Here is a 25,713-nt window from a genome sequence, read left to right as displayed (position 1 = left end):
GATGAAAACACAATCAGTTCAAATAAAAACAGCTCAAGGCTACATTAGCAAGAAGAAAAAAAAAGTTGTTGTCCTTTGTTTTGAAAGTCCTAATGTCATTTGATCAATTGCTTTCTAAAGTGTTAACAGCTCATTAATGAATGAAGTGAGAACCTGATGTTTTCAGACAATGTTTAACCCTCTAATTATCCTCACATATTACCAACACATTTTATCCTTGGGGTCAATCTGACCCCAGGGATATTTGCCTCCAGAAATTATTTTCAAAGAAATTGTTGACCGAGTTATTGTGTCAAGCACTTTGTTTATTTGTTAAATACATAAATAAGCCCTTGATAATGAAACCTTGACCTGTTCTCTAGCGCCACCATCAGGACAAACTTTTACATTAGAATTCATTTATCTTGAATCTTCTCAAATTTACTGACAACATCAATGACCACAAGAGTATGAACCCTATTCGTTGGTGATGATGATATGACGTATCCTGTAGCGCCACCATCAGTTCAAACTCTCAGTTTTAGAGTTATGCTGCACCGGATGTGTCTGCCGCACGAAACGTTTCGCATGTGTCGCAGGATCAAAAAATACCCCCATTCGCTTCATACGCAAGTCTGAAGCGAAGCTCCGCCCACCAGCGACACATCCAACTCGGTGAGTTTCACTGCCTGCTGAAGCAAGAAGCTGCACTCCTTTTTCTCCTCTCATAAACATAAACCACCAGTGAAAAAAGCTGGTGTGATTAGCGACTAATGCTATCCTAGCTCAGTGCTACAGAGATAACTTTTACCTGCTACTACCACCTCCTCGCTGATTCTCCTCCACGCCAAATCCTTCCTAGTCCGGTCCTGGTTAAAAAGGGCGTGTCATACAGCTCCAGATGGTCACACACAGCTTCTACTCCATGGTTGAATGGGTGAACAGACCGGTGTCCGTGTTGACGGCCTGACGTCATCCTCTACAAAGACTCTGATTGGCTTTTGTCATGGGAAGCAGTCGCAGGAGTTCAATATTTTCAACTCTTGCGGATATGCGTAAAATCGAGAGCGCGCTTGCACGGCCAACGCTCTTGACGTGCGGATCGGACCGCACTGCCGCACAGGAAAGATTTCGCATCTGGGAAGCGTCTATCCATTGACTTTGTATGTAATCTGGATGCACGAACATTTTGTGACGCGGTGTGAACGCAGCATTATTGTATTTTGAAAATCTTCTAAGGTCACAACACAGATAGACTGGTTTTCCACAGCTAAAACAGCTTGGGGTCAAAATGAAACACCAATACATGCAATATGTTTTCAGCACATTGAAAAAATATCATCATGATCATTTTATGCTAAATCAGTTGTACCCATCAACTTAGGAAAAGCCATGAAAAACCGCAAGGATATTGATATTTTTTGAATATCAATAAAAAATCATACTGTATCAGGGCCTTTTTAATGGGACCTTGCTCAGTGTAGGACTTAAGGGTTGCACTTACTTCACAAGAACTGAACTCCGCAAGACAGTTTTGGCCAAAAATAAACTTTTACCAGTTTTGCCTTTCAGTGAAAACACCAGAAATGTGTTGGGAAATCACTTTTGCAGAGTTTTGAAAGAAACTTTCCAGTGGCAATTTCAACATTTTATATCTTTTTCAAGCTAATTATGTTTTAATCATAGATCTATGAGGCCTACACTGTGTCTTTATCTGATAAAAACATTATCGTCTTCTGCAGCTTTAAGACACACTTAGGCTATTTAGCTGCACTGCAACTATACACAGACTTGCTATTGTTGTGCTCATTATGACAGTATGAATTAAAAGTTTTGCTATAGTTTTAGCATGGCGATGCATATATCTTTACTGTATATAGAGCAAAAATAAGGAAATGGCTTACCAGGCTGCCTTGGGTGATCCTCGGCCTCTCTAAGGCCACTGTGATGCAGTTAAGGAAGATGAAGACCAGAACCACATAATCAAAGAGCTTATGAGCGATGATGGACTGGCAGAGAACCCTGAACCTGAGAACACAAAAACAGAGATGGGACGACAAAACTTTATGGACACCACAATTAACAAGTTTTTCTTTACATGCAGGTTGTAGATCATTCTGTCCTCACACATTTCTACACAGGGTATTTTTTTGATCTTCAGGGATTAGATTTAAATGCTTGAGGCTTAGTATGATAACGAGCACATGGGAACTCCATCGTGTAAAACATCAAACAAGTCCAATTTTTAGCTCCTGTCACTTTAAAGCATCATGTATGCTAGTTATACAAAGCAGGGAAAGGCTGCGTTAGCTTCTCTCTATAGAGAAGGCCCTGTTTACACAACAATGTTTTAAAGGGCCCATGTTAAACTAAATGAACTTTTCTGTGCTTTAAACATCATAAAAGTGCTATTAGGGCTTCATACACATGCCCAAAGTTATTGTATTGATTCCATCAATTGTTAATTAGATGATGCGTTTCCATTTTGATGACGAATTTGACGCTGCACTGAGCTGGAGAAGCTGTGCCTCCAGGAAGCTCTATGCCGTGATTGACATGTAAACAGACACGCCCACAAAGCTGAGCATTCCAGCGTCCTTCGTGCAGTGCTTTGTATGTATTTTCTACAGTCTATGTATGTACCGGCAAACGCCCCGCCCCCACGCTCTGTCTGGTGTTTATAAAGCAACATGAGGTCGGCTACGGAGTCGGTGGGAGGAGGAGGGCGGGCCGTCCTCTGGCCCTACGTCACCGTGCGGGGAGGAGGAAGTCAGTGTATAGACTATAGACTATAGACATGCATAAGTAGGCTGCAAATCAGCCTGTTTGTGTAGAGTTGATCAGAAAGTGACTTTTTAGAGGCTAAAACTCTGGAAAACCGTTTGGGAAAATAAACCTCAAACATCGTTTTTGGTATTCTTAGAACAAATGGAGATGGGTGAATAATAGCATGACATGGGACCTTTAAAGTGAAAATGCAAAAGTTTTGTAGCGTCATGTCCATTTGTTTACACGGCAACGGCATTTTGGTGATTGAAAACAAACACCAGAGTGGAAGTTTTTGAAAACAATTCTGTCTCCGTGTTAACAGGGAACCGACACTTTCTGTGTCACGTTCATGTGCTTCACTCTTTGGAATTTAACTGAACTTCTCCAACAAAGTGTTGATTTACTTCACCATCACTTGGATCAGTGGAAACATATTTTATGTCTGCACCAGATTCTGGTGACAATCACGGTGATGCATTCCTACTTAGAGCTTTGAATATTTGCCAGAAACCAGGGTTGGTGTTCATTTCTATTTTTTTCACACGGACTCTGGTTGAACTCGGCTCAGATGCTGCACAGTGAATGGACGGTCACGTGATGTGTTTGGATCAGTGCAAAAAAAGACTGAGGAGTTGAATGTAGGCTGTCCTCTGTTACACAAATAAATTATAAAAATTATAAAATTATAAATTATAAAAAATGCACAAATTAAGCTGAGTTAGTAAAGAAACTCGCCTCGGATCATTCTACATGTGTGCACCGCAAGACACAGCGAGAAACAAAAAGGTTTTCTGCCATGGCCGGTTTCTTTTACTGCCATGTGCCAGTTTTTAATGGCAGTAAGAACTGGAATATTGCAGTAAAAAAAAACTGCCATGGCAGAAACCACTTTGGTTCTCGGCCCTACTGGAGATTTGAATAATGTGACCAGATTTTAAAACTCCAAACCAGGACAGTAATTTAACAAACACGACAGATTTGCAATGGAAAAAAATGTCACAAAAATTACAAATTAAAGTGGCCATTATAAATAAAACACTTTAACTTAACATGAAATTGTTCTTTTTATTATTATTATTATTATTATTATTATTATTATTATTATTATTATTATTATTATTATTATTGACATAAAGCTACCTATTTCATTGGGGACATGTTTTTAGAGTACCACATATTTTTTGTGCTTTTACATCTTTTAGAGTTTTTAAAGACTTCATGTACAAGTTAAAAAAAATTTAAGAAAACATACATTTGGGGGATTATTTTAGGGCTATTTTTGTGGATAAAAAATTTTGCTAAACATAAAATTCTTTTAAAACAGAGTTCCTCATTTTTATTTTGCAAGATCAAACTGAAGGTTATGTCATCTCTAAATAATAACATTTTATGTTTGATTCAATCTTGAATAATGTGCCAAAAAACATCACTGAAGAAAGAAAAGGGGGGACTGCTAACATGTTTGCTGCTGCTGAGTTGAGGATACTTTGAGAGATAATCCCAAAGGAAACAACTACAGCACTTAAAACATTGGCTGTTCCATTAACGGTCGCATCGAGCGAGCGAAGCTTTTCAAAGCTGAAACTGATTAAAAACTGTTTACATGTCACAGGACAGTCATCATTTGTCTACAGTCTAATTTTGTAAAATAAATCCTGAGAGAATTGTATCGTGAACCCAATATTGGGAATCAAATTGTATCGGGAGTTGAGTGAATCATTACATCCCTAATTCTAAATAAATTATATTCTATATATTAGTCAAATATTGTACAATGAATTTCATTTCATGATTCTCAGGTTATTAAATTATTCTCAATACGATTAACTATATCATTTGTGTGGGCGTGCCCTGCTTTCCATTGATAAGGACATTGCATCCAAACTGGATTATAAAGACCTTATTGCTGTGTTTGCGGCCAAGAAGGCAAGGAAAGTTACTCTGACATGATCCGTTTCTGTGCATTTTATGCATGGTGAGTAGGGGTGGGAAGCTCTGGGTACCTCGCGATGCGATACACAACATAAAGCTCACAATAACAATTATCTCACGATATGACGACACTGCGATTATCGATATATTGGTCAGAAATCAATCTACGATAATCTATGATATAACAAGAAAAAAAAAGATTAAGTGAAAAAATAAAATTTGTATTTTTTATCTCTGAAAGACAATAAATTGAAAGTGTCCTATGAACAGTGACACTTATTTAGTGCAACATTTCTGTAAATAAGTGTCAACATACCAATGTGAATGAATAATAGTGTTTTCTGTAAACAAAAAATAGGGTCTTTCTTACCAGTGACACCATTATAGTGCAATATTCCAGTAAACAATATATTGGGTCCTTTAACAAACAGTGACAACATTTCTGCGAAGAAGTACCTGTACATTTAAGTGAAAAAGCAGTAAAGGTTTTGAAAAAAAATTGTTACTTATCGCGAGCATATCAATAATCGATCGTGCGAAAGATATCGCAATATATATCGTCGTAGCGAGATGTCGTCACACTCCTAATGGTGAGTACATCTAATTTTTTGAGTTACAGTAAATAGCAGTAAATACTGTATGTTGTGTATAGTTGTAATGAAAAATAACATATCTTATGAATGAAAAGTGTCCAAACCTACTTGTTTAAAATATTAAGATGCCAAAATGAACGAGTTAATGTAAAGCCACTCGAATATACGTGCAGTCGAACTAGAATAGCTGTATCCATGTGACTGTTATTCACTTCCATGTCAAAGAGCAGAGCCTCACATTTTAAGTTCACACACGGCCTCGCACCCCCCTGTGACGACCCTGCTACTATGGCAACTGCTGTGATTGACAGCTCACAGTCCACAGAGATTATGTTTTTAAGAAAATTGCGCTACTGCTGTCATGTTTTTTTTTTTTTTTTTTCCTTTTTGTCAGCGGGAACAGATGTTTATTTCTTAATAAACGGGACAAACGGGACTGAACTTGTGAAAAACCAGGACAAAACAATGGTTTGGGGGAAATCGACCAGGACATGAGACACAACTCTGAAAACCAAGACTGTCCTGGGTAAATCAGTAGTGAGTAGTGTTGGGCTGCAACAGGTTTAGGCTTAAAGACAGATCGGCTTCATTCGGGTTAGTACTGGTAAATGCCGAGTCAGGTTCAACTTTCTGAGTCCGACTGAAGCTCTACTCTAACTTGTGTTCAGAGAGAGTGTCTCTGCGCGTGCACTAATTTTGGTTCATTGCAAAACTACACCGCCACCTATTGGTCTGGCATGTATACTACATAGTTCTTGGTGTTTTCCACGGTTTTATGTAAATGGAGATTGTTTTGAAAACGTTTATGTGTGAATGTGGAACCTTTTTGGAAATAAAAATGGAAAAAGAAGCAGAATGTTGTCATGTGAACAGGGCTTTTCTCCAAACAATACCATCGATGTATTCGTTTACGTTCATTAGAAACCTAGAAGCCTGTTTTCATTTTAATGATTAAGAAAAGTAGCTGCATCATCAGTGCTATTTTTCCTACCGACGCCCACTTCTGTTGACCAAGTTATCGTAACTTTGGTGTGTTTGTATGGGTGTGCATTGCCACAAATCTGACAATACGATTCAATATTTGCATGTCACAATATCATATAATCCAATATATCCTGACATCCAATATACATCATGATATATCACAATATCACAAAGCATTACAAGTACCAAATGGTATGAAATACAATTTATTTATTTATTTTTCTAATAAATTCAAATGGTAATGGTGACTGTAATTCAAGTATCAATATCAAAAACAAGTGGTATGTTTATCAAACTGTCACATTCAATTTCTAAAAAAACAAGTTTTTGCTTCTACAACAGATTCTGATTCTGTTAAGTTCTTTAATTATTGAAAAAAGTAACCACATACATCTATAAAAGTGCCCAGTATGTTTTATAAGAATGAAAAATAACGTGTTTATGTGCTATGCATATGTTAGCTCTCTGAATAGATCATTTGAAACCATCAGCCACTGGTGAGTCTTTTACAGACACGTTTCCCATTGTTTGAACCATATAACTGTTGCTCAATAACGCGCTGTTTCTCCATCTGGAAAACTGCGGATTATCTGTGGTGCCGTGCATGGAAACTAAGCTCTGACCACTCGGTTCGAAGGTAAAAAATTATTTTTGTTTTTTAAAAAAATACTTTAATTTACTTACTCACTCATGTAGTTTGGAGCTTTACGTTTTTTTTTGCACAGTTTTGTTACTTTTCTACGGTGGCTGGGAAGCCTCAGGTGAATGCATTTACAGAAACAAACACAAATGCAAACCGGCCACAACGGAAGTGTTTCCGACGGACCGGTATTACAGACGGACGGGTATTATGATATGATAGCCTGATATGAAAAATTTAAGAGTATCCTAATCAACTTTCACTTACTTTCATACGCGTTCCGATGTCTTCTTCTTGTTCTTCTCTGTTCTGGTGGGTTAAAAACATCCGCCAGAAACGTGTCCGTCTGTAATACCGGTCCGTCGGAAACACTTCCGTTGTGGCCATTTTGCATTCGTGTTGTGACCTTTTTGCATTTGTGTTCATTTCTTTAAATGCATTCACCTGACACTTCGGGTTTCCGCAATGGAAGAGTTTCCGACGGACCGGTATTAAAGACGGACACGTTTCTGGCAGATGTTTTTAACCCACCAGAACAGTTAAGAATGGTAAAATGGACTTCATTTACATAGCGCTTTATAACCACACTGAAGCAGTCTCAAAGCGCTTTACATAGCTCATTCACCCAATCACTCTCACATTCACACACCAGTGGGACAGGACTGCCATGCAAGGCGCTTGTTGACCACTGGGAGCAACTTAGGGTTCAGTGTCTTGCCCAAGGACACTTCGACACATAGCTCAGGAAGAACAAGAAGAAGACATCGAAACGCGTATGAAAGTAAGTGAAAGTTGATTAGGATACTCTTATATTTTTCATATCAGGCAATGATATCATAATACCCGTCCGTCTGTAATACCGGTCCGTCGGAAACACTTCCGTTGTGGCCGGTTTGCATTCGTGTTGTGACCTGTTTGCATTTGTGTTCGTTTCTGTAAATGCATTCACCTGACACTTCCCAGCCACCGTACTTTTCTGATTGGCGCTACAATGTCTATGGAGTTTGGTTATCAGCATCTCAAACATTTCCCGGGAACACACACACAAGGTATTTTTTTTTATTTATAATAAAAATTATACTAAATGAGTAAAATAAGACAAAAAACTAAACAATATTTATACAAAAAGTACACAAATTGACTCCAGAATCACTCTATAATGGCAACCAAAAATACTTACACAAAAAATGTACAAAAAGACAACTGAAAGATAAAAAAACACACAAAATGACTCCAAAAAACATACATTACAGAAAAATACACCAAACAACAAAAACATAAAAATGACTCGATCCACAAAACGAAATATTTATACAAAAAATAGACAAAATGACAACAGAATCACACTTCAATGACAACAAAAAACTATAATTATACAAAAACACAACAGAAAGATACAAAAATACACATAATGACTCCAAAAAACATACATTACAGAAAAATACACCAAACAAAAAATTATAAAAGTGAGTAAAAAAAAAACAACAATCACATTTATCATGTCTCATAGAATTAAACCATGGAAATCACACACACTATTTTACTTTGCACCCACAAATAAACCCCTTCATAACAGTGCAGAGTACAGAGTATGTACACCTCTTTGTACATCCAACCGTCAAACATATACTCATTTGGCCATAATTAACTCTACTTAAGCTCCTACATGAATGCAAACTTCCAACAGGCACTGTACTAGTTCATTAAAATCAGGAATGTCTATTCTTAAATATATCTATATAAATATATCTATATAAATATATCTATATAAATATATCTATATAAATATATCTATATAAATATATCGCTCAAACCATCTCTCAACCAAAGTGTAGCTAAAGAGGAAAAACTGACAACTTTACAATTTTTTTAATTTGTAATATTAGTAGGGATGTAGCGATTAATCGTAAGGCAGTTAAAAATTGATTCATAAGTATCACGATTCATATTGATTTTCTGAAAATTGAATCGCAGTACTTTTTTTAAACAGCAGAGGGCTATATATTTTATCCTTCTCTTGTCCAAATGCTGAGGCAGCGGGCAGAATCTGTTACTACTTTCTGGCCGCCTTCTACTCTTAAACATGTTCATAAATGATTCCTTACCCCTTTAGCACCGAAAGAATATCTGTAATATTACGTGAATATCTGTAAAAGTCACGTTTTTCTATTAGCTCTGTCTGCTAGCATAGCATCTCTTCTTCACTGCACAGAATAGCTGCATCCCAACCGACCACTGGGTTATCAGCGCCCTCTGCTGGTCCAAACAAATATCTGACTTAAATACAGTGCAGTGACTGTTTTGTTTTTTTTTAAAGTCCAATTGTTAAGGCACAAAATACATTTTCAGTTGCACTTTTAAAAAGAAAAAAGAACTATTATGCAGTTTTGCATTGTTTACTATAGAACCAAAATTTAAATTAATAGGCTTCTTCTTCATTTGTATTATTCCTTTATTTATTTCATTCAAGATTTATTTTTAGTTAAATTGCATTGTTTTGAATAGTTTATCAAGGGATTCTTTTGACAATGAAAAATAAAAGGAAAATAGTGACGTATTTTCTAGTTTTTTTCCCAAAAAAATAAAGGAATATTTTTCAATCATTATTTGTCCACAGTCCCATTTTGTAAAATAAATCGTGAGAGAATCGTATCGTGAACCCAGTATCGTGAATCAAATCGTATCGGGAGTTGAGTGAATCGTTACATCCCTAAATATTAGTAATGGTGGCTCAGCCTTAGTGCATAAAAGCGCACACATGCCCACACACATGCAAAGTGATTGAAACACATGAATTAACTCACAGTGGGATATTAAAGAAGGTGCAGATAAACACCTGACAGATGGCTCCTGTCAGGAAGCTGAACTACAGGCCTGGGCCACGCTTCCCTTAAGAGGCCATCAGCACGGCGGGAATTTATAGAGTGAGCCAAAGGAAGACGGAGCGCTTTCCTTTCATTGCGCTGGCAGCCGTGTTGTTTTAACCAATGATTTGATGGCGAATCGGACAAACACAACATGACCAGAGTTTTGTCTCAATGAAAGAAAAGGCATTAGTGTAGTAGCAGACGGTTTGTGAGTTCAGGACACAGCCATTTTCTCTGAATGAGCACACAAACAACCTCTCTGCTACCCTCTGTACGTATAACAATAATACTTCTACATTAAACACTTGGATTGGAAAACGCTTGCTTTTCAAAGCCATCAAGTCTAATTTGTCAAGTTCTATTTCCTCCCATGCTCTGTGGAAAGTGTTTACCAGCAGTAGAATTTTTAAAAGTAAATGTATTCCCGAGATTTTCTTAACAGCAATTCATATTTATAGTAAATACCAAGAGAAATGTACAGCCGAGGACTTTACGTTTGAAAGTTTCCCCAGGGTTTTACAACCTTAGGGTCGTGACCCCATATAGGGTTGCCTGGCAATAAAACGAGGTTGCCTGAAATGTCTAGTAATAATAAATAAAAAATAAATTACTGATTAATTAATTGTTTTTTTGTATTGTTTATTTATTTATATTGATCTATTTCGCACAATTAAAAAATCAATGCACAATATCACAGAAATAGACATACAGAAGGCCTACAGTGTAGGAGGAGGCAGTATTTATTATCCTTTCCCAAATTAAAACACCACACACAATCTCAAAAAAGCATTATTCTATATTTTCACTTTCTTAAATATAAATCTAGCTCAAAATAAATTGTAGAATAAAAACATCTGAGCTGGCGCATATTGTCATTTTGTGGACTAGTTGTTACTACTCTGTATTTGTAACACTGTAAAACAAATATGATCAGAAAACTGTTATTAGAGAAAAAAAAAAAGGCTCTGGGGTCACCAAAAAATTGTAATATAAAAATAGGCTCACAACCCAAAAAACGTTGGGAACCATTGGTTTAACCATTTCTGTGTCAGTTTCCTTTCCGTTTCATCGTCTTTCCTAATCAAATGTCATTAATATTAAACTTCCTAAAATCATACAAACATGCGTTAATGGTACTAACTATTTTCATATCTGTACACAGCATAAATGTGCTGAAACATGCTTGGGCTGAGATCATGTGACATTTCTGAGCACCTGTTTGCAAATATTATTTAATGATTAAACAAATAATGATTATAAGACACAGAGGCATACTACCATGGCCTCATAAAATGGATTTTTAATATTTGCAAGTGGTGAAAAAACCTTAAAGTTGGGGTCCAAATTAAAAAGTAAGAAGTTGCATAAAGAAAAAAAAAAGATTATAGCCCAATAAAGAGTAACCTTTATACTTTAAATTAAAACAGAGTTCTGATTTTTTTTACTCACATTCCCACATGCAACTGTGAGCCAATTAAAATAGTAAAAAAAAGCATTTTTTCATATTTCAAGAGACTGTCACCCAAAAACCAATGCATATATGTGACTAGTCATTAGTGATGTGAACAGTTCATGTTCATAGCTCTAAGCTGATCAAATTACAGGAGATGAGACATATGCTAAGTTATTTACTGAAGGCCCAAACATGTTCCAGACCCAAACCCCGACAAGCTTTTATTCAGTTTTGAGGGGCTGTCATGTCCACCAGATAGGATGTATAGCAGATATTTTTGTATATTCTGAAAGAGTAGGTGGAGCTTTATTACTATACCAAATTTCAGTTTCCTGTGTGATGTAGTTCCTGAGATATTAGAAGCTGAAAATGGAACAAAAATAAGGATGCACACAAATCAACACATACCCCCCCTCACTAAATTGGCCATATCTCAAAAAGTATTCATCTGATCAAACGTAAAATTTATAGTATCTATGGAATAACCACAAACATTTCAGAATTATTTTAAACTGAAGTGCGTGGGCCATTGGTTGAAATGTCATGGAATGCCCCACTTTCCTTTTCTGTTTTCCAAAGAAAATTGGAGGCCTTACAAATGTCCGTTGCTTGCGTGATTTAAAATAGTTGTAAAGTTTTTCAACTTACTTGTTCTGAGGAGAGAACATGTAAACAGACCAGTTTTCTCTCGATTCACACCAGTCCGGCTTGTATATCTCCATCATCTTCTGTATACGGAAGCACCAGCTCTTTAATGGATGTGGAGAAGGTAGAGAAACATGCATTCACTATATGAAACCATCACAATAGTCTTTACACAGGCACCTGTGTTTATACAAGCCTAAACATTCATTAAATATTGCAATGCAGATAGAATGAGTAATGCTAACAGCAAAGTTCTGCAGTTAAAAAAAAAAAATGTTTATTTGTAGTCAAGTAAAAAAGATGTATTTATTTAATTATTATTTAAGACAAAGACAAAATAGAGAGCCACTATAATATGGAGAAAAACAATCATCATCATCGTCATTTCTGAAGCAAATCATTATCAGAATAAATAAAGTATAATAGGTCAGAAACTGGCAGCACTCTAAGTAAACGCACAAAATGATGGCGAAAATACACAAAATGATAGAAAAATACACAAAATGATAGAAAACTTCACAAAACAGCAAAAATACACACATTTACTGCAAAAACACATGAGATGGCTACAAATAAACTGAAAAAAAAACAAAAAAAGAGAAAGAAATGTACACAAAGGACTCCAAAAACACAAAATGACAATAAAGACACACAAAATAACAAAAATAGACAACAAAAACAAAACAAAATGACATATAACGAAACAAGAATATACAAAATCACAAAAAACAAACAAAATTACTCAAAAAATGAAACAAAAAACCACATTTACTCCAAAAACACGAGATGGCTACAAATAAACTGAAAAAAAAAATTAAAAAAAAATCTAAAATGACACGAGAAATGCACACAAAGGACTCCAAAAACACAAAATGACAATAAAAATACACAAAATAACAAAAACAAAGATAACGATTTTAAAAATGACACAAAATGAAACAAAAAAAACACAAACAAGCAAAAAACACATGATGACAACAAATAAATGTAAAATAATTGAAAAATAATACAAAACAACATTAAAAACACACACAAAGTACTCCAAGAACACAAAATGACAACAGAAATACACAGTGACACAAAAAAATACACAATCACAAAAAATAGACAACAAATGAACCCAAAAATGAACCCAAGCCTTAAAAGTGGATTCATTTAAATTGTCATCTCCTCCTTCATATTATCCACAGGTTTGTATTCAGAGAACTTTACTACAGACGTCAGTAGATGTTTTAATGCAGATCAACCTCTCAGTGTCTTTTACTTAATAATCTGTATCCACAATGTTATAAAGAAAACTAAAGAAAACTAAAGAAAAAAGTAAAGCAACACAACATTAATAATGATGTGAGCACATCTGTGGTGTGTGATGTGACTAATGTGTTTCAGAGAAGAGTGTTAAGGTTCATTAAAGTGTTCAGGTGGGCGGATCCAGGTAGAAACCCAGGGTTTCTTCGATAAAACCTGCCAGCGACCAGGTTTAGTTCACGGACAATGTTGCCATGGTAACATACTCAGAGAAGAACATACCTCACGTTTAGGAATGGGATACTCAGAGTTTCCCTCATTTGAGCCCAAACATACTCAGAGTTTGAACATAACCCGCTTTATGGAATCCCCCTCAGAAATACACAAAGTGACAATGAAATAACAAAAATAGACAACAAAAACAAACAAAATGACACCAAAAATCATACAAAAAGACAACACAACTCCTCTATTATTTCCTGTATTAATGCTAAGACTGGTCTTCATTATAAACACATTTTTGTTTCCCCACTGTGATAATTGGAGCCCATCTCTGTGTGAGGTCATGTGATTGGGGACCGGCCACTCACATAGTCCGTCTCATCGTCCAGGTCGGCTCTTTCCTTGCGTGCGTTGACTTGTGGGAACACGGCCATCAGCTGAGTGTTGTGAACTGGGGCTTTGCCGTTACAGTCCCGGTGGTCGACTCCCATTCCACTGCCAGTCCCTGACCCTCCAGTGATGGAGGCCCCTGCCCCCGACCTGCTTCCCCTACCGGAGTCTGTGTGCACAGGGTGAAGCACCGGGGGCGGCCCACCTGATCGGACCACCTCTGGGAGCTCCAAAGAAAGAGCGCGGCGGTCTTTTCTTGTGGTAAAATGTCGAGAGAGCAGCAGGGAGGGGGCGGGGGGGTGATGGCTGGTGAGAGAATGATGGGAGTGTGGTTGGTGTGAGAGCAGTGACTCCTGCTCAGGAGCGTACGAGTAGGAAAGTGGAGACCGTGTACTGTGGACACGGAGGCTGCCTCCAACTGGTTGTGTCCCCCCAAACCCATAGCTCCTCTGACCCAGGCTGTTTGAGCTCGACCTGAACATCAGGAGAGAAGAAGATCTAAACAATGATCAATCATTATAAGGTTGGGCTCAATTACATTTCTCAGTTACAATTACATTTTCAATTACCCATGTCCAATTACAATTAAATTGCGATTACCTGAAATAAACATAATAAAAGTTAACATCCCACTTGTGTTAGCTTTCTGTTAGCATCTCTAATGATAACGGGTCCTAAATCATCTCATTTCTTTCCAATCTATTGGTTTCCTTGTTAGGCTTCATAATCAATGAAAATATAGGTTTTAATATTTTTGGTGCGTGCGTCTGAGCCTTTTTTGTGTCAGTATACCCCTAGATTTATAGAAGTTTTTAACGGTAAAATGTGAGAAAGCTTGTTATGAAACTTATTTTAATAATTGTTAACTACATATGTGCAGAACTGTACATAGAACTGTAACATGGTTCCCCATTTTAGCTTTAAATTATTGACATTTTTTATAGAATTTTCAAGGCAATTGCAATTACAAAGTCAATTATCTAAACTCAATTACAATTTGATTACGACAGCAACAGATTTTTTTTAATTACAATTACAATTATAATCATGCCATCTTTGTAATTAATTATAAATTACACAATTACAATTACAATTGACCCCAGCCCTGATCATTACAGTGTATTCTGTATTCAGCCATAAGAACAAAAAACAACACAAATGGAACAATATTTTTTTTTTTTAACGTTTTTTTTTTACAATATTACCAAGGACTCATCAGGAAAAAAATCGAGCCATTTACCTTCGATGCCAACCAGATTGTGGTGGGAAAGGGCGCCCCCAGTTGTGGTAGTTGGAACTGCGACAATGGCGCTATAAAGTAAAAAAAAAAAATTACAGTAATTATTCAGATGATATAGATTTTTGAGATTAGAATCAAATCAATGACTAATCCATAATCTTTACCAATATATACTGTATATATATATATATATATATATATATATATATATGATTGTTTAAGTTAAAGGAGGTTCTCAACCTTGGGGTTGAACACTGGGAGGGGGGTTGTCTTCAATGACTAATCCATAATCTTTACCAATGTCTTTACCAATATATACTGTGTATATATATATATATATATATATATATATATATATATATATATATATATATATATATATCTATATATATATATATATATATTGTTTTAGTTAAAGGAGGTTCTCAACCTTGGGGTTGAACACTGGGAGGGGGGTTGTCTTCAAGAAACTAAGAATATTGAACAATTTGAGCTAATTTTTGCTTATTTTTACCCTTTTTCTGCAACTAGACCAAACTTGCCATATTTTAAAGGGGCAGTATTATGAAATAAATCACTTTATAATGGTTTTGCTACAGCGATATACATTACTTTAGTCTCATTCAGATGGTCAAAGTTGAAAAAGTTCTGTTTCCTCCCTCCCTTGTTGTTCCACATTTTGTAAAAAGTCAGCTTCAAACGGGCAAGTTGGATTTTTCCCGCTTGGTGATGTCAGCAAGCAGAAACTCCTCCTCCAGTTCCATTTTTAGTATCCGTTATATCGCCTTGTATCGCCTTTGACTTGATCTGAAGTGTTTGTGACCCATGCGACGCAGCAGTTGGACAAAACAGTGAATTATCACCTTGAATGGACTATTCCTGTAATAAATAGTGGAGAGGAGGAGTAGAAAGCGACGTAGCAGTTATGGTGAGTGTTTGAAGCAGCAGCAGCAGCTGACTAACTCACTAACGCTGCTGCCACACACACACACACACACACACACACACACACGCACACACACACACACACACACACACACACGCACACACACACACACACACACCGTGGAGCAGCATTTGTCTGACTCACAATCACAATAGTCGCTTAAATAGCCATGTGTTTTACTGGAATGTGCAGTTTTTTTGGCTGAAAACAATAACAAGTGTGTGGATAGCAAACTGTTAAGCATCTACAGACACGCCTACTCATGAATATGCATAAGCAAGCCCCAAATCAGCTTGTTTTCAGAACTGCTCAGAAAGTCACTTTTCAGAGGCTAAAACTCTGGAAAACAGGCGAGTTTGAGGAAATAAACCTCAAATATAAAACGTATAAAAATGTTGTTGGGTGCTTGGAACAAATGGAGATGGGTGAAAAATAGCATAATAAGCCCCTTTAATCTATTTTCATTGTTTTTTCTTGCCATATTTTTGCTCCTTTTAATGCATTTTTGATGCATTAATCCCGTTGCTGCCACTTCTCCTTCAAACTTTAATGCCTTTTCTCCGCATATTTTCCACTTGCGAGACATTTTCAGCCCTTAGAAACCCTTTCCACCACTTTTCCCTCCTAATGTTGCATATATTGACCGATTGTCACTTTTCACCATTTTTAATGCCTATATTTGCAAATTTAACCAAATGCACAATTTGTTATGCCCATCATTTGCCAGTTTAAACTAATTGTTCCTACTCATTCTTCCAACATTGACAGTTTGAACCGTTTTTCTGTCTATTTTTGCCCACTCTAATTTGCAACTTTTAACCAATTTCTGTGGTTTTTAAAATCCCATTTCACCACCTTTTCCACCATTTTTATTCAATTACAACTCATTTTATTTCTGATTAAAACAATGACTTGCATCTTTAAGATGACTATATATTATGGCGCAAATATTAATACATTTATCAGGATAACAGTGGATATTAATCAGATGAATAAACAAATGTGGTTATCACAGATTCATAGAACAATGGACCATCATTTTACTGACTTTATGGATCCCCCTTATAGATGACCCTGTCTCTGTATGATTGTTCCTCAATGTTCATGTCTGTGTTCAACCACCTTCAGCTATAGTGGGGGTCCTCGGGCTCGGGAACCTTTATTTTAGGGATAGCCGGCTGAAAGGTTGAAAACCACTGGTTTATGCCACAGCAACTTCTTTCACACTTTATCCATGTTTGATTATTTTTTATTGTTATGTTTTTCTAGTCTGTATCATGACTGAACACATGATTATCAAGTAAAAACATACATTTTAAATTTTGATAACAAATGATTTAGTAATACAAGTAAAAAATGAAATAATCACTTCTTGATTTTTGTATAGAGCCCCTAAATTGGCATAAATCACTTTTTAAAATATAATTTGTTAAACGTGCTTACGTACAATTTTCAAGTTTTTTAAAGCAACACTGGCAGCAATTTAAATAAGTGCGCAGAAATGATACAAACGCACATAAATGTTTTAGGAGCTTGTGTAGCATATTTTTGCAACAACTCAAGAATTCAGAAAAAATTATTCAATAACTTAAGCAACTCTGTACATTTGTACATTAGTTATGATTAATTCAAACATCAATTTAATTTTCCTTGTTTATAAGTTGAATAAGTAGGAAAATTAGCTATTTCAACATACATGTGCCCTAGATTGCACCAATAAATGACATATAAAGTATGTAAGGCACTGATAATTTCAAGAAAAACTGACATACAGTATATCACTCCCAGCAGGATCTTCAATTAAATTCAGATTTCATGACCAACTTTTATTTAATTTATGTCATTTTGGTGGAGTAATTTGAGGAAAATTGCAAGATTTAGTAAAAATCAAGAGTTTTTTCAACAATTTGAGATCAAAAAATAAAAGACGGCTATCGTGATCATGTGATTTAAGCATGGGAAAACTGTGAGCCCTGCAAATATTGTGAAGTTTAACTGAATTTGTGTATTTGGAGGAGCTGAGATTTCTACAACATAATAATTTGGTAATTTACACAAAAGTTCATGTTTTCTCAGTTATTTCCACTTTCTCCTGTGGGCCGAATGAGATTGTCTAAAGGGCCAGTTTTGGCCCCCGGGCATTACGTTTGACAAAGAAAATGTACTGCACATTAGTAGTGTAGCGTTATACAATAGTAAGTTATTGCATCACTGCTAATATAAAGATATAGAGACGCTGATACATCTACAACTGAATTAGTTGTTAATTTACACAATCATTTTAACTTTCTCCTGATCAAAAGGGCCCGATTTGGCCCCCTGACCTTAAGTTTGACATTTAAGACAAACCTTTTCAAACACTTTAGGAACCAAAATCAATCCACAGCAGAACGCTATTCCATTGCATTGTTTGAACTTGTCTTGCTTGTGTAACTAGAGCAAACCTTTGGAAGCAATGCACTTTTTTAACATCTGCATAGACATCTGCAGGCATCAGGAAAGTTACTCGAGTGGGAATTTAATAAAAATGAAGTTCCAGACATATGCAAGTGATTGTGAATGAATAATCCATGAAGTAAGTGTGAATAAATCCAGGTGTTAACCAACTAAGCGTTTTTAAGTGAAGCTTTAGTGCAACACAGGCTGTCATCATCAAGTTTAATGTGCAAAGCCCTGAGTGCCAGTTCCATTTAAAGGAACATAAACAGTTCTGCTTGTCTCTGTACGTCTCCTCCTCTAAGCCTGATAGATCTAATTGCATGTTTTACTCTGGGAAATGTACAGTGCCAGTCAAAGCCTGAAGTCGTGCCATATAAAGCAAGTGTATGCATCCGTCTCTATAGAAACTGTCCTGAAGCATGGAGAGTGTGTGTTAGATAACGCTCTTAATTCACATGGAACTATACGGCAGATCATTCAAGAGGAACCACGGGGTTGTGTATCTGTTTAGGACCGACGTATATTACTGTCAACACAATTTGTTCCACAATCTGTGGCACAAGCCACAACAGCCGCTGACAATGAACATCACGTGTTCTTTCCTTTAGTGCCAAACAGACAGCATCTACTCCAACTGTTTATATATTAGAAATATCAAAGACAATTAGTCGTCGCTGAATCTAAATGGAAATATATTCATCTCCGACTGCACCCTTTCAGAGCGTATAGGCTTTCCACTTAAAACGAATCGCTGCTACAGTCTCAACAATGATGAGATCCACTTCATTCCAAAAGCCAAGGTTTGAAGGGTGATGTGAGCCCACACAGTCGCAGCTTCAAGTGCTTTTAATGTGAAATCCACTCCTTTTTTGACCTCTTGTAAAATGTAGAAATAGTTTTCATACTCTCATATACTTTAGTAAAGAAAAGCAGTGATGATAAAGCTTGAATTCAACACTGTTGTAGGTAATATCAATAACATGTCTGCTGTGAAACACTGGCTCACTTAGAGTGTCTTCTTCAGTAATTTAATGTATTGAACATCTTCTTTGTTGTTGTTTGGATCAGATTATAATTGAGAGAAAATATTTTGCATGAACAGATGTCTTAGCTTTCAATTCACTATATTGTATGGACATAAGGGCAGATTCACTAAAGGTTTAGGGGTATTAAAACATGTGCAAATGTCTAATAAGAAGTACAAACTCCAAGGAATCAGGACTGTGCATCTTCTGCGCGTCACAATGTGCCCACAATCCATTTACTGCGTTTCCCTCTAATGAATATGTAAACAGATTTCATAAGGGGTGCAAAAAAATGGGAGGAGGAAATGCAAATAAATTAATGCAGTGGGCGCAATGCAATTCATCAAATCTGGAACTGTTTGTGGTGATTGTTTTAGCAACGGAAAATAGTACGACTGACAAGCAGGTGCAAACACACACGCAGAAATCAGTAAATGTTGACACAAAACACAGCGGAGATGGAAAAAAAAATTCCAGTTTACTAGTATACAAAAATAATTTAAATAAAACAATTCAATATTAACAGCCACTAAATAAGAAAATGCAGAGTAAAGACAAGTGTGTGTGATGGAGACAAAAAACTGGACACCCGAGGTGGCGTGTGTGCGTCTGGTATGGCTGCGGTGCATGGAGGATGATGTGCACGGAGATCCATGGATGTCGCTCCAGACACACCGATCCAATGACTCCTGTGTCTTTCTCTCCATGTTTAGAAAGTAAAACTCTCGTGTCGCGATGATGTCAGCAGCGTCAGGCCAGAATCAGAATCTGAGTGCTGCTGAGGAGCTCAGACCTGCTGGATGACGCTCAGTAGGTCATCTTCCAATGGTGCTGATCGACTGATTGACAGGCTCTGTGGCTTTATTAACTCAGATCAATGGCATCAATGGATCAATAGGACGGTTTCTGTCAAAGTATGCTCCTGTTCTTTATGGACTATAGGAGCACCTGACGGAACAACCACATTAAATTAGGGGGGAAAATATCTGTAGGTTTTAAAGTTGTTGTTATTAAAAAAATATCTGTTAATTTAGTTTTCTACATTATTAAATGTTTGTGCAGCAGACAGAAGTCCACCTGCCTCCAATTGAACTTCTTCTAATGTAATTGTGTGCTTCTGTGCACTCACCCCTCCACGTTGCACAAGCAAAATGTTCATTTAAATAGGACGGTCTCAGCCACGTCTATACGCGCACATATTTGTGCCTCAATGTTAGTGAATTCTCCACAGCTGGTGAGGGAAGAGTGCCACCAAAGGATTTAGAGATGCACCTGGTTTACCAGGTGAATCTTCCACTCAATCCCTTATCGATAAAATGCTTGTTGCATGCTGGTAAAGATTTGTTGCACTAATTTGCTTTTGTCAAGTTTTCTGTCCTTCTTGTAGAAGCCATTTTCCGAACTACATTTCTGGTGGGCTGGTGTGTTAAAAACCTGTTGCATTGACACGTTAGCGCTGCTACTAGTCTTTACATTCATTTTCGTCCATAGGCACGATAAGCTACAGAGCATGCGGACAGCCATGGATCTCGCGTTGTTTTAGGGGCACACTCGTCAACCGCTTGCTAGTCTTGCGATACCCGGTTCATGTCACTGCAACTGATTCATCTTAGGATTCATGGTGATTTGTATCAACTGAGGAGGCTGCTACCAATGCAGCCGTATCTCTGACTTGTCAAAACGGATACTTCGTCGTATCAGATTATCGTTCAGATATTCCAACAGGTGTATTCCCCATTGCGGTGTTAGGCACAATCGTTACACGGCAAAGCAAGATGAAAAAAGAAGACCGAGGTAGAGAAGCAACAATCTAAAGTCTGAAACATAATCGGGTGGAACGGACTCCATGGAAGTCAGCGCAGACTCAAAGCAGTCTTACCGCGAGCAATCCGCCCCATTAACTGGTTTCAGAGGGAGAGTGATAACAGATGGGATCAACCATGTGTAAACCAAAGAGAAACATATCCAAGGTTGAGAGATAATGTGCATGTGTGAGTCTGATCTGACTTGCAGCTGAGATCACTGCATATGCTTGTGAGAGCTTTGTGGGGGGAGGCGAGGGTGAGCGTGGTTGATTCCAGACAAGTTTCATGATTCTACATTCATACATCCCATCATAAAATTATATACTGTATATATGTATCATTTTATTAATATTTGCGCCATATATTTTATAAATATGATATATGTAGAATCCAACATCAGGCCGATATTTCACACCCTTAATTGGAACGAGGGATTGGGACACAAACTATACGCAGTGGAAAATATGCTTACAGGGTACCTGTAGTGGAAATGTGTATCACAAATAATGTGTTTATTGTATTACCAAAAAACATGAATGTGCACCTTTAAATAAGATGAATACAAAATGACACACTACCGTTGATTAGGCATGCCCAGTTACTTAAAGACATGGTGCATTGTGGGGTGGGAGGTAGAGGCATAACAGCTCTGTTTACATTGTGGGAAGTGTAGTTTTCTGTTTGCTCTGCCATGTTTAAGCTATCTCTGAGTGATTAAGTGCACCATGCAGGTTGTATGTTTGGAGAAGATTAAATATCACCTTTGGCAGCGACTACCAGCTTCTTGTGTGCCTCCCTGCACCCACTCAGCATGCAGAATCGAGCTTTTATTAGCAGCAGAAACGAGCCATGGCTGAGTAGAAACTTGAACTCAGTAATTTACCAGGCCTCCCAAAGGCAGTGCTAAGTGCGTGTTGGAGGTGCAAAAATATGGCTAGCAACTGCGATAACGGCTGCGTGAAAGGATTTCTGTTCAAGTTATTGCTGTAGAGAAAACAAACATATAGCTGACCATTCCGAGGACTGGTTTAGCCTATTAGCTTAGCCCGCAGATTCCTCTCAGAGCAGCTTGTTTTGAAGCGGTCCTCGCATACCACCGAACCAATGTCTTAGTGTTGTTATTTGGCTTAGAGATGCAAAATAAACGTTTCTGCTGGGAGAATAGAAGAGAAGCTCTGAAATTGTAAAAACATATACAATGAAATTAGGATGAACTTTAAGAATGAGAAATGAGGAATGACATGACATATGACACTTAAAACACTGGAAAAAAAATCATATAAATTAGGGCTGTCAAATTTAATCGTTCTAAATGAACATATTCGCTATATTTTAAGGCAGATTAATCACATTGTCTGTATGTATGACAATGCTATCCCATTTAATTAGCGCGGAGGATTACCTGAAAGGCGGGAGAGGTTGTGATAAGGTCTCTGTGATCAGGTCAATTTATACGTCAGTACAAGCATGGATGAAGAGACCACAAAGAGTGTGCTGCTCGGTGGTAACTGTCACCGATAGGACTGTCGATAAGAACGGTGCAGTGCACATATTGCAATGGTGAGTTCTCTTATCACCGGAGTACATCAAGTTTACAACATCATCTTCGAGCCAAACATGTGTTTGATGAGACTAGCAAGGAAAGAAGCGACAACATCAACAACAATGTAATCACAGTGACCTCGGGGTTACCGCTCATCTAATAGATGGAGATTGGAGACTACTGTTCTTTGTTTTGTGTGTGTTAAAAACAGAAGAAAGACATTTGGCCAATGCTTGCGCTGATTAATTCCTACAAGTTGCGAATGATTAGAATATTGCTGACAAAGTCTGCATGTTAGGAACAGACAGCGCTCACAACACAGCGCTTTTTTTCTTTTTTTTTCCTGCTTGCTCTCGGAGGAGACGGATGCTATTTTTCCCTCTCCCTCATCTTCCCTGCTTGCTGCTCTTTTGTCTTGTTCAAATCTAACAGGATCCTCTATCAGCAACCCAATCCCGAATCTAATCATGGAATTGATTATCTGGTCTTTCTTCGCTTTTGGTCAAACTCCTCTACTAGAAGGACGGGCAATGGGAGAGTTCACAAGTCCTGAGGATGTGGAAGATGTCCACCACCAGATTGGAATGTATGATATCGGCTCTTCTGCTGATTGGATCTGGCATTTTCCTGAATTATCGCAGAATTGGATTACGTTGGCAGCACTATTGGAAGCCGCAGTTAACGACAAAAGGAGCCAAACTCTCCGAACTCTCTCAGATGGATTCCACCGTGGAACTTTAAGAGGAGAATAGTTTGTCTCACAGGATATATGGCCACACTATTGGATTACTTATCGAACTGACCAGGAACAGTAGGGCTGGCAGCCATGTTATGGATAGCCCGTCTCAAAACACCTTCTCTATTCTCATTCGGCACCCCCTGAATGAACAGCTTGTGGTCTGTTTTCTTCTCTCCAAACTCTCCAAGGACGGAATGTTGATAAGACGCTCTGACCTTACCCTCACTTTTCATGTACACCTGGGCCCGGCTCTGCCAACAAACTCCCAAGGTCATCTCTATGTGAGAGTAACCAGCAGAGTCTGAGTAAACAGGCTTATCTCAACGAACACTTTCACTCCCCCTACATCACTACATATCCTGTCTTTGTCCCCGTCTCCTCTGGCTCCAACCCTCCCCCCTCCCAGCGGTTGGGCAGTAGGAGGCACGCCATAAGGGCAGCGCCACACTGTGGCTGACCTGCAAACTACCCATCCTATAGACCCATCCCCTGTGCTAACGTGCTGTTGTATTGAATTGAATGTTTGTGTTTGTTGGTTTCTGTCGCAATGTTGCTGAAGAGTTTTTTTCATGATCCAAACTCTGCCCCTCTCTACAAGGGCCAAGTTTGGTTTTTGCCTTTTTTTAATCTCTTCTTCCTCTCCATCGTTGTTATCCCATTTCTCATCTAAATAAGGGGCCCCGCCCTTGTGGCGAACCGCAGTTCTCCCGCTCCTGTGCTCCCATGATTGTCTTTTCATGTTTTCTTGGACGGGATGAAACTGAAATGTAATTTTGTTGCTCTGTAACATGTGCCATGACAAATAAACTCAACTCTAACTCTAACATGGTGGCTGCAGCTAGAGTCTTGCCTTATCAACATTTCCCCTGCGTAGCCCAGGCTATAAACCGAGTGATCACCGCAGCTTTTCGAGAGGGTGGATTTGACGTACCCTTAGCCAAGTGTCGCAAAATTGTGGGACATTTTAAACACAGCCCTGCAAATACATCAGAGCTGAGAGCACAACAAGCTGCCCAGGAGCTTAAAGTGGAGTCACTTGTCCAGGATGTGTCTACACAATGGAATTCCATGCTGGAAATGATCAAATGAATCCAGTGCAACAAAGAGCCACTAACAACACCCCTGGCACAGCAGAAGCACAACTTGGCCCTGTTACCAACAGCAGAATATGACAAGTTAGCAAAACTTCACACACTGCTTGAGCCTTACAGGTGATGTGTTACTGCTATTTTTCTCTCTCTCTTCTGGTATTCACTAATTTCAATAACGGTGTGTTTTTGTGCCTTACTCCACAGGTACATCACAGAACTTCTAGGTGGCGAAAAGTATGTGTCCTACTCTGTTGTCCTGCTTGCACTCTGCCATGGATGCATGTCCACTGGAGTGGAAAAGGTGTGATTAATCATGATTAAACAAAATTGTTTGACAGCTCTAATTTAAATATATAATACTACTCAGCACACTGTATACATTATCGTAACACAAAATATAAAAATTTAAACTGACCTGTTGGACAGATAAATATGGCACAGATAAGTATAGCACAGATAGTGGATCGCAACCATTAGCTTTACACGCCATTGTTCCGAAACGTGACCCAGCGCTGGACAATGATACGTACGATGAAACGTCACAGCAAGGCAAGATAGCGCCGAGCATAGACCTCTGAGGGTCAGGTTCTTAGTGCTTTTGTCTGCTCCACAGGCATTTAAAAAAAAAAAAAACTTTAGCTGGCTAACCCTAATTTACTACACAACATCTTTTGATAAAGCTTATGATTAAAATTCACCACAAGTACCTTTTAAATTAATCATGTTAACAATATGCATTAATATTAATGCTCTGGATCAATAAGTACTAGGAGTGTGACGATATCTTGATACGGCGATATATCGCAACATTTTCAAAACCTTTTCTGCTTTTTCACTAAAATGTGCAGGTACGTCTTCACATAAATGTTGTCACTGTTTGTTGAAGGAACCAATATATTGTTTACTGGAATATTGCACTATAATGGTGTCACTGGTAAGAAAGACCCTGTTTTTTGTTTACAGAAAACACTATTGGAGATACTTATTCATTTACATTGGTATGTTGACACTTATTTACAGAAATGTTGCACTAAAATAGTGTCACTGTTCATAGGACACTTGTTCAATGTATTGTCTTTCAGAGATATAAAATAAAATTTTATTTTTTCACTTCATCTTTTTTTCCTGTTTTGTCATAGATTATCATAGATTGATTTCTGACC

At 37.7% G+C, this 25,713-nt stretch overlaps 1 protein-coding gene across 1 annotated transcript in view; it reads right to left on the bottom strand.

The window, feature by feature from the left end:
• Positions 1–25,713, bottom strand: part of LOC114471718 (voltage-dependent T-type calcium channel subunit alpha-1I-like) — a 498,082-nt gene that overhangs the window by 98,583 nt on the left and 373,786 nt on the right. The window contains exons 17-20 of the mRNA XM_028460576.1: positions 14,963–15,033; positions 13,701–14,196; positions 11,866–11,966; positions 1,884–2,007 (exon numbers count right to left, since the gene is read on the bottom strand). Of these exons, the coding sequence (XP_028316377.1) occupies positions 1,884–2,007; positions 11,866–11,966; positions 13,701–14,196; positions 14,963–15,033 (792 nt within the window). The remainder of the gene's footprint in view (positions 1–1,883; positions 2,008–11,865; positions 11,967–13,700; positions 14,197–14,962; positions 15,034–25,713) is intronic.

This window comes from Gouania willdenowi, chromosome 1 (assembly GCF_900634775.1).
Source record: "Gouania willdenowi chromosome 1, fGouWil2.1, whole genome shotgun sequence".
NCBI lineage: Eukaryota > Metazoa > Chordata > Actinopteri > Blenniiformes > Gobiesocidae > Gouania > Gouania willdenowi.
This window is presented reverse-complemented; position numbering and strand designations above follow the sequence as displayed.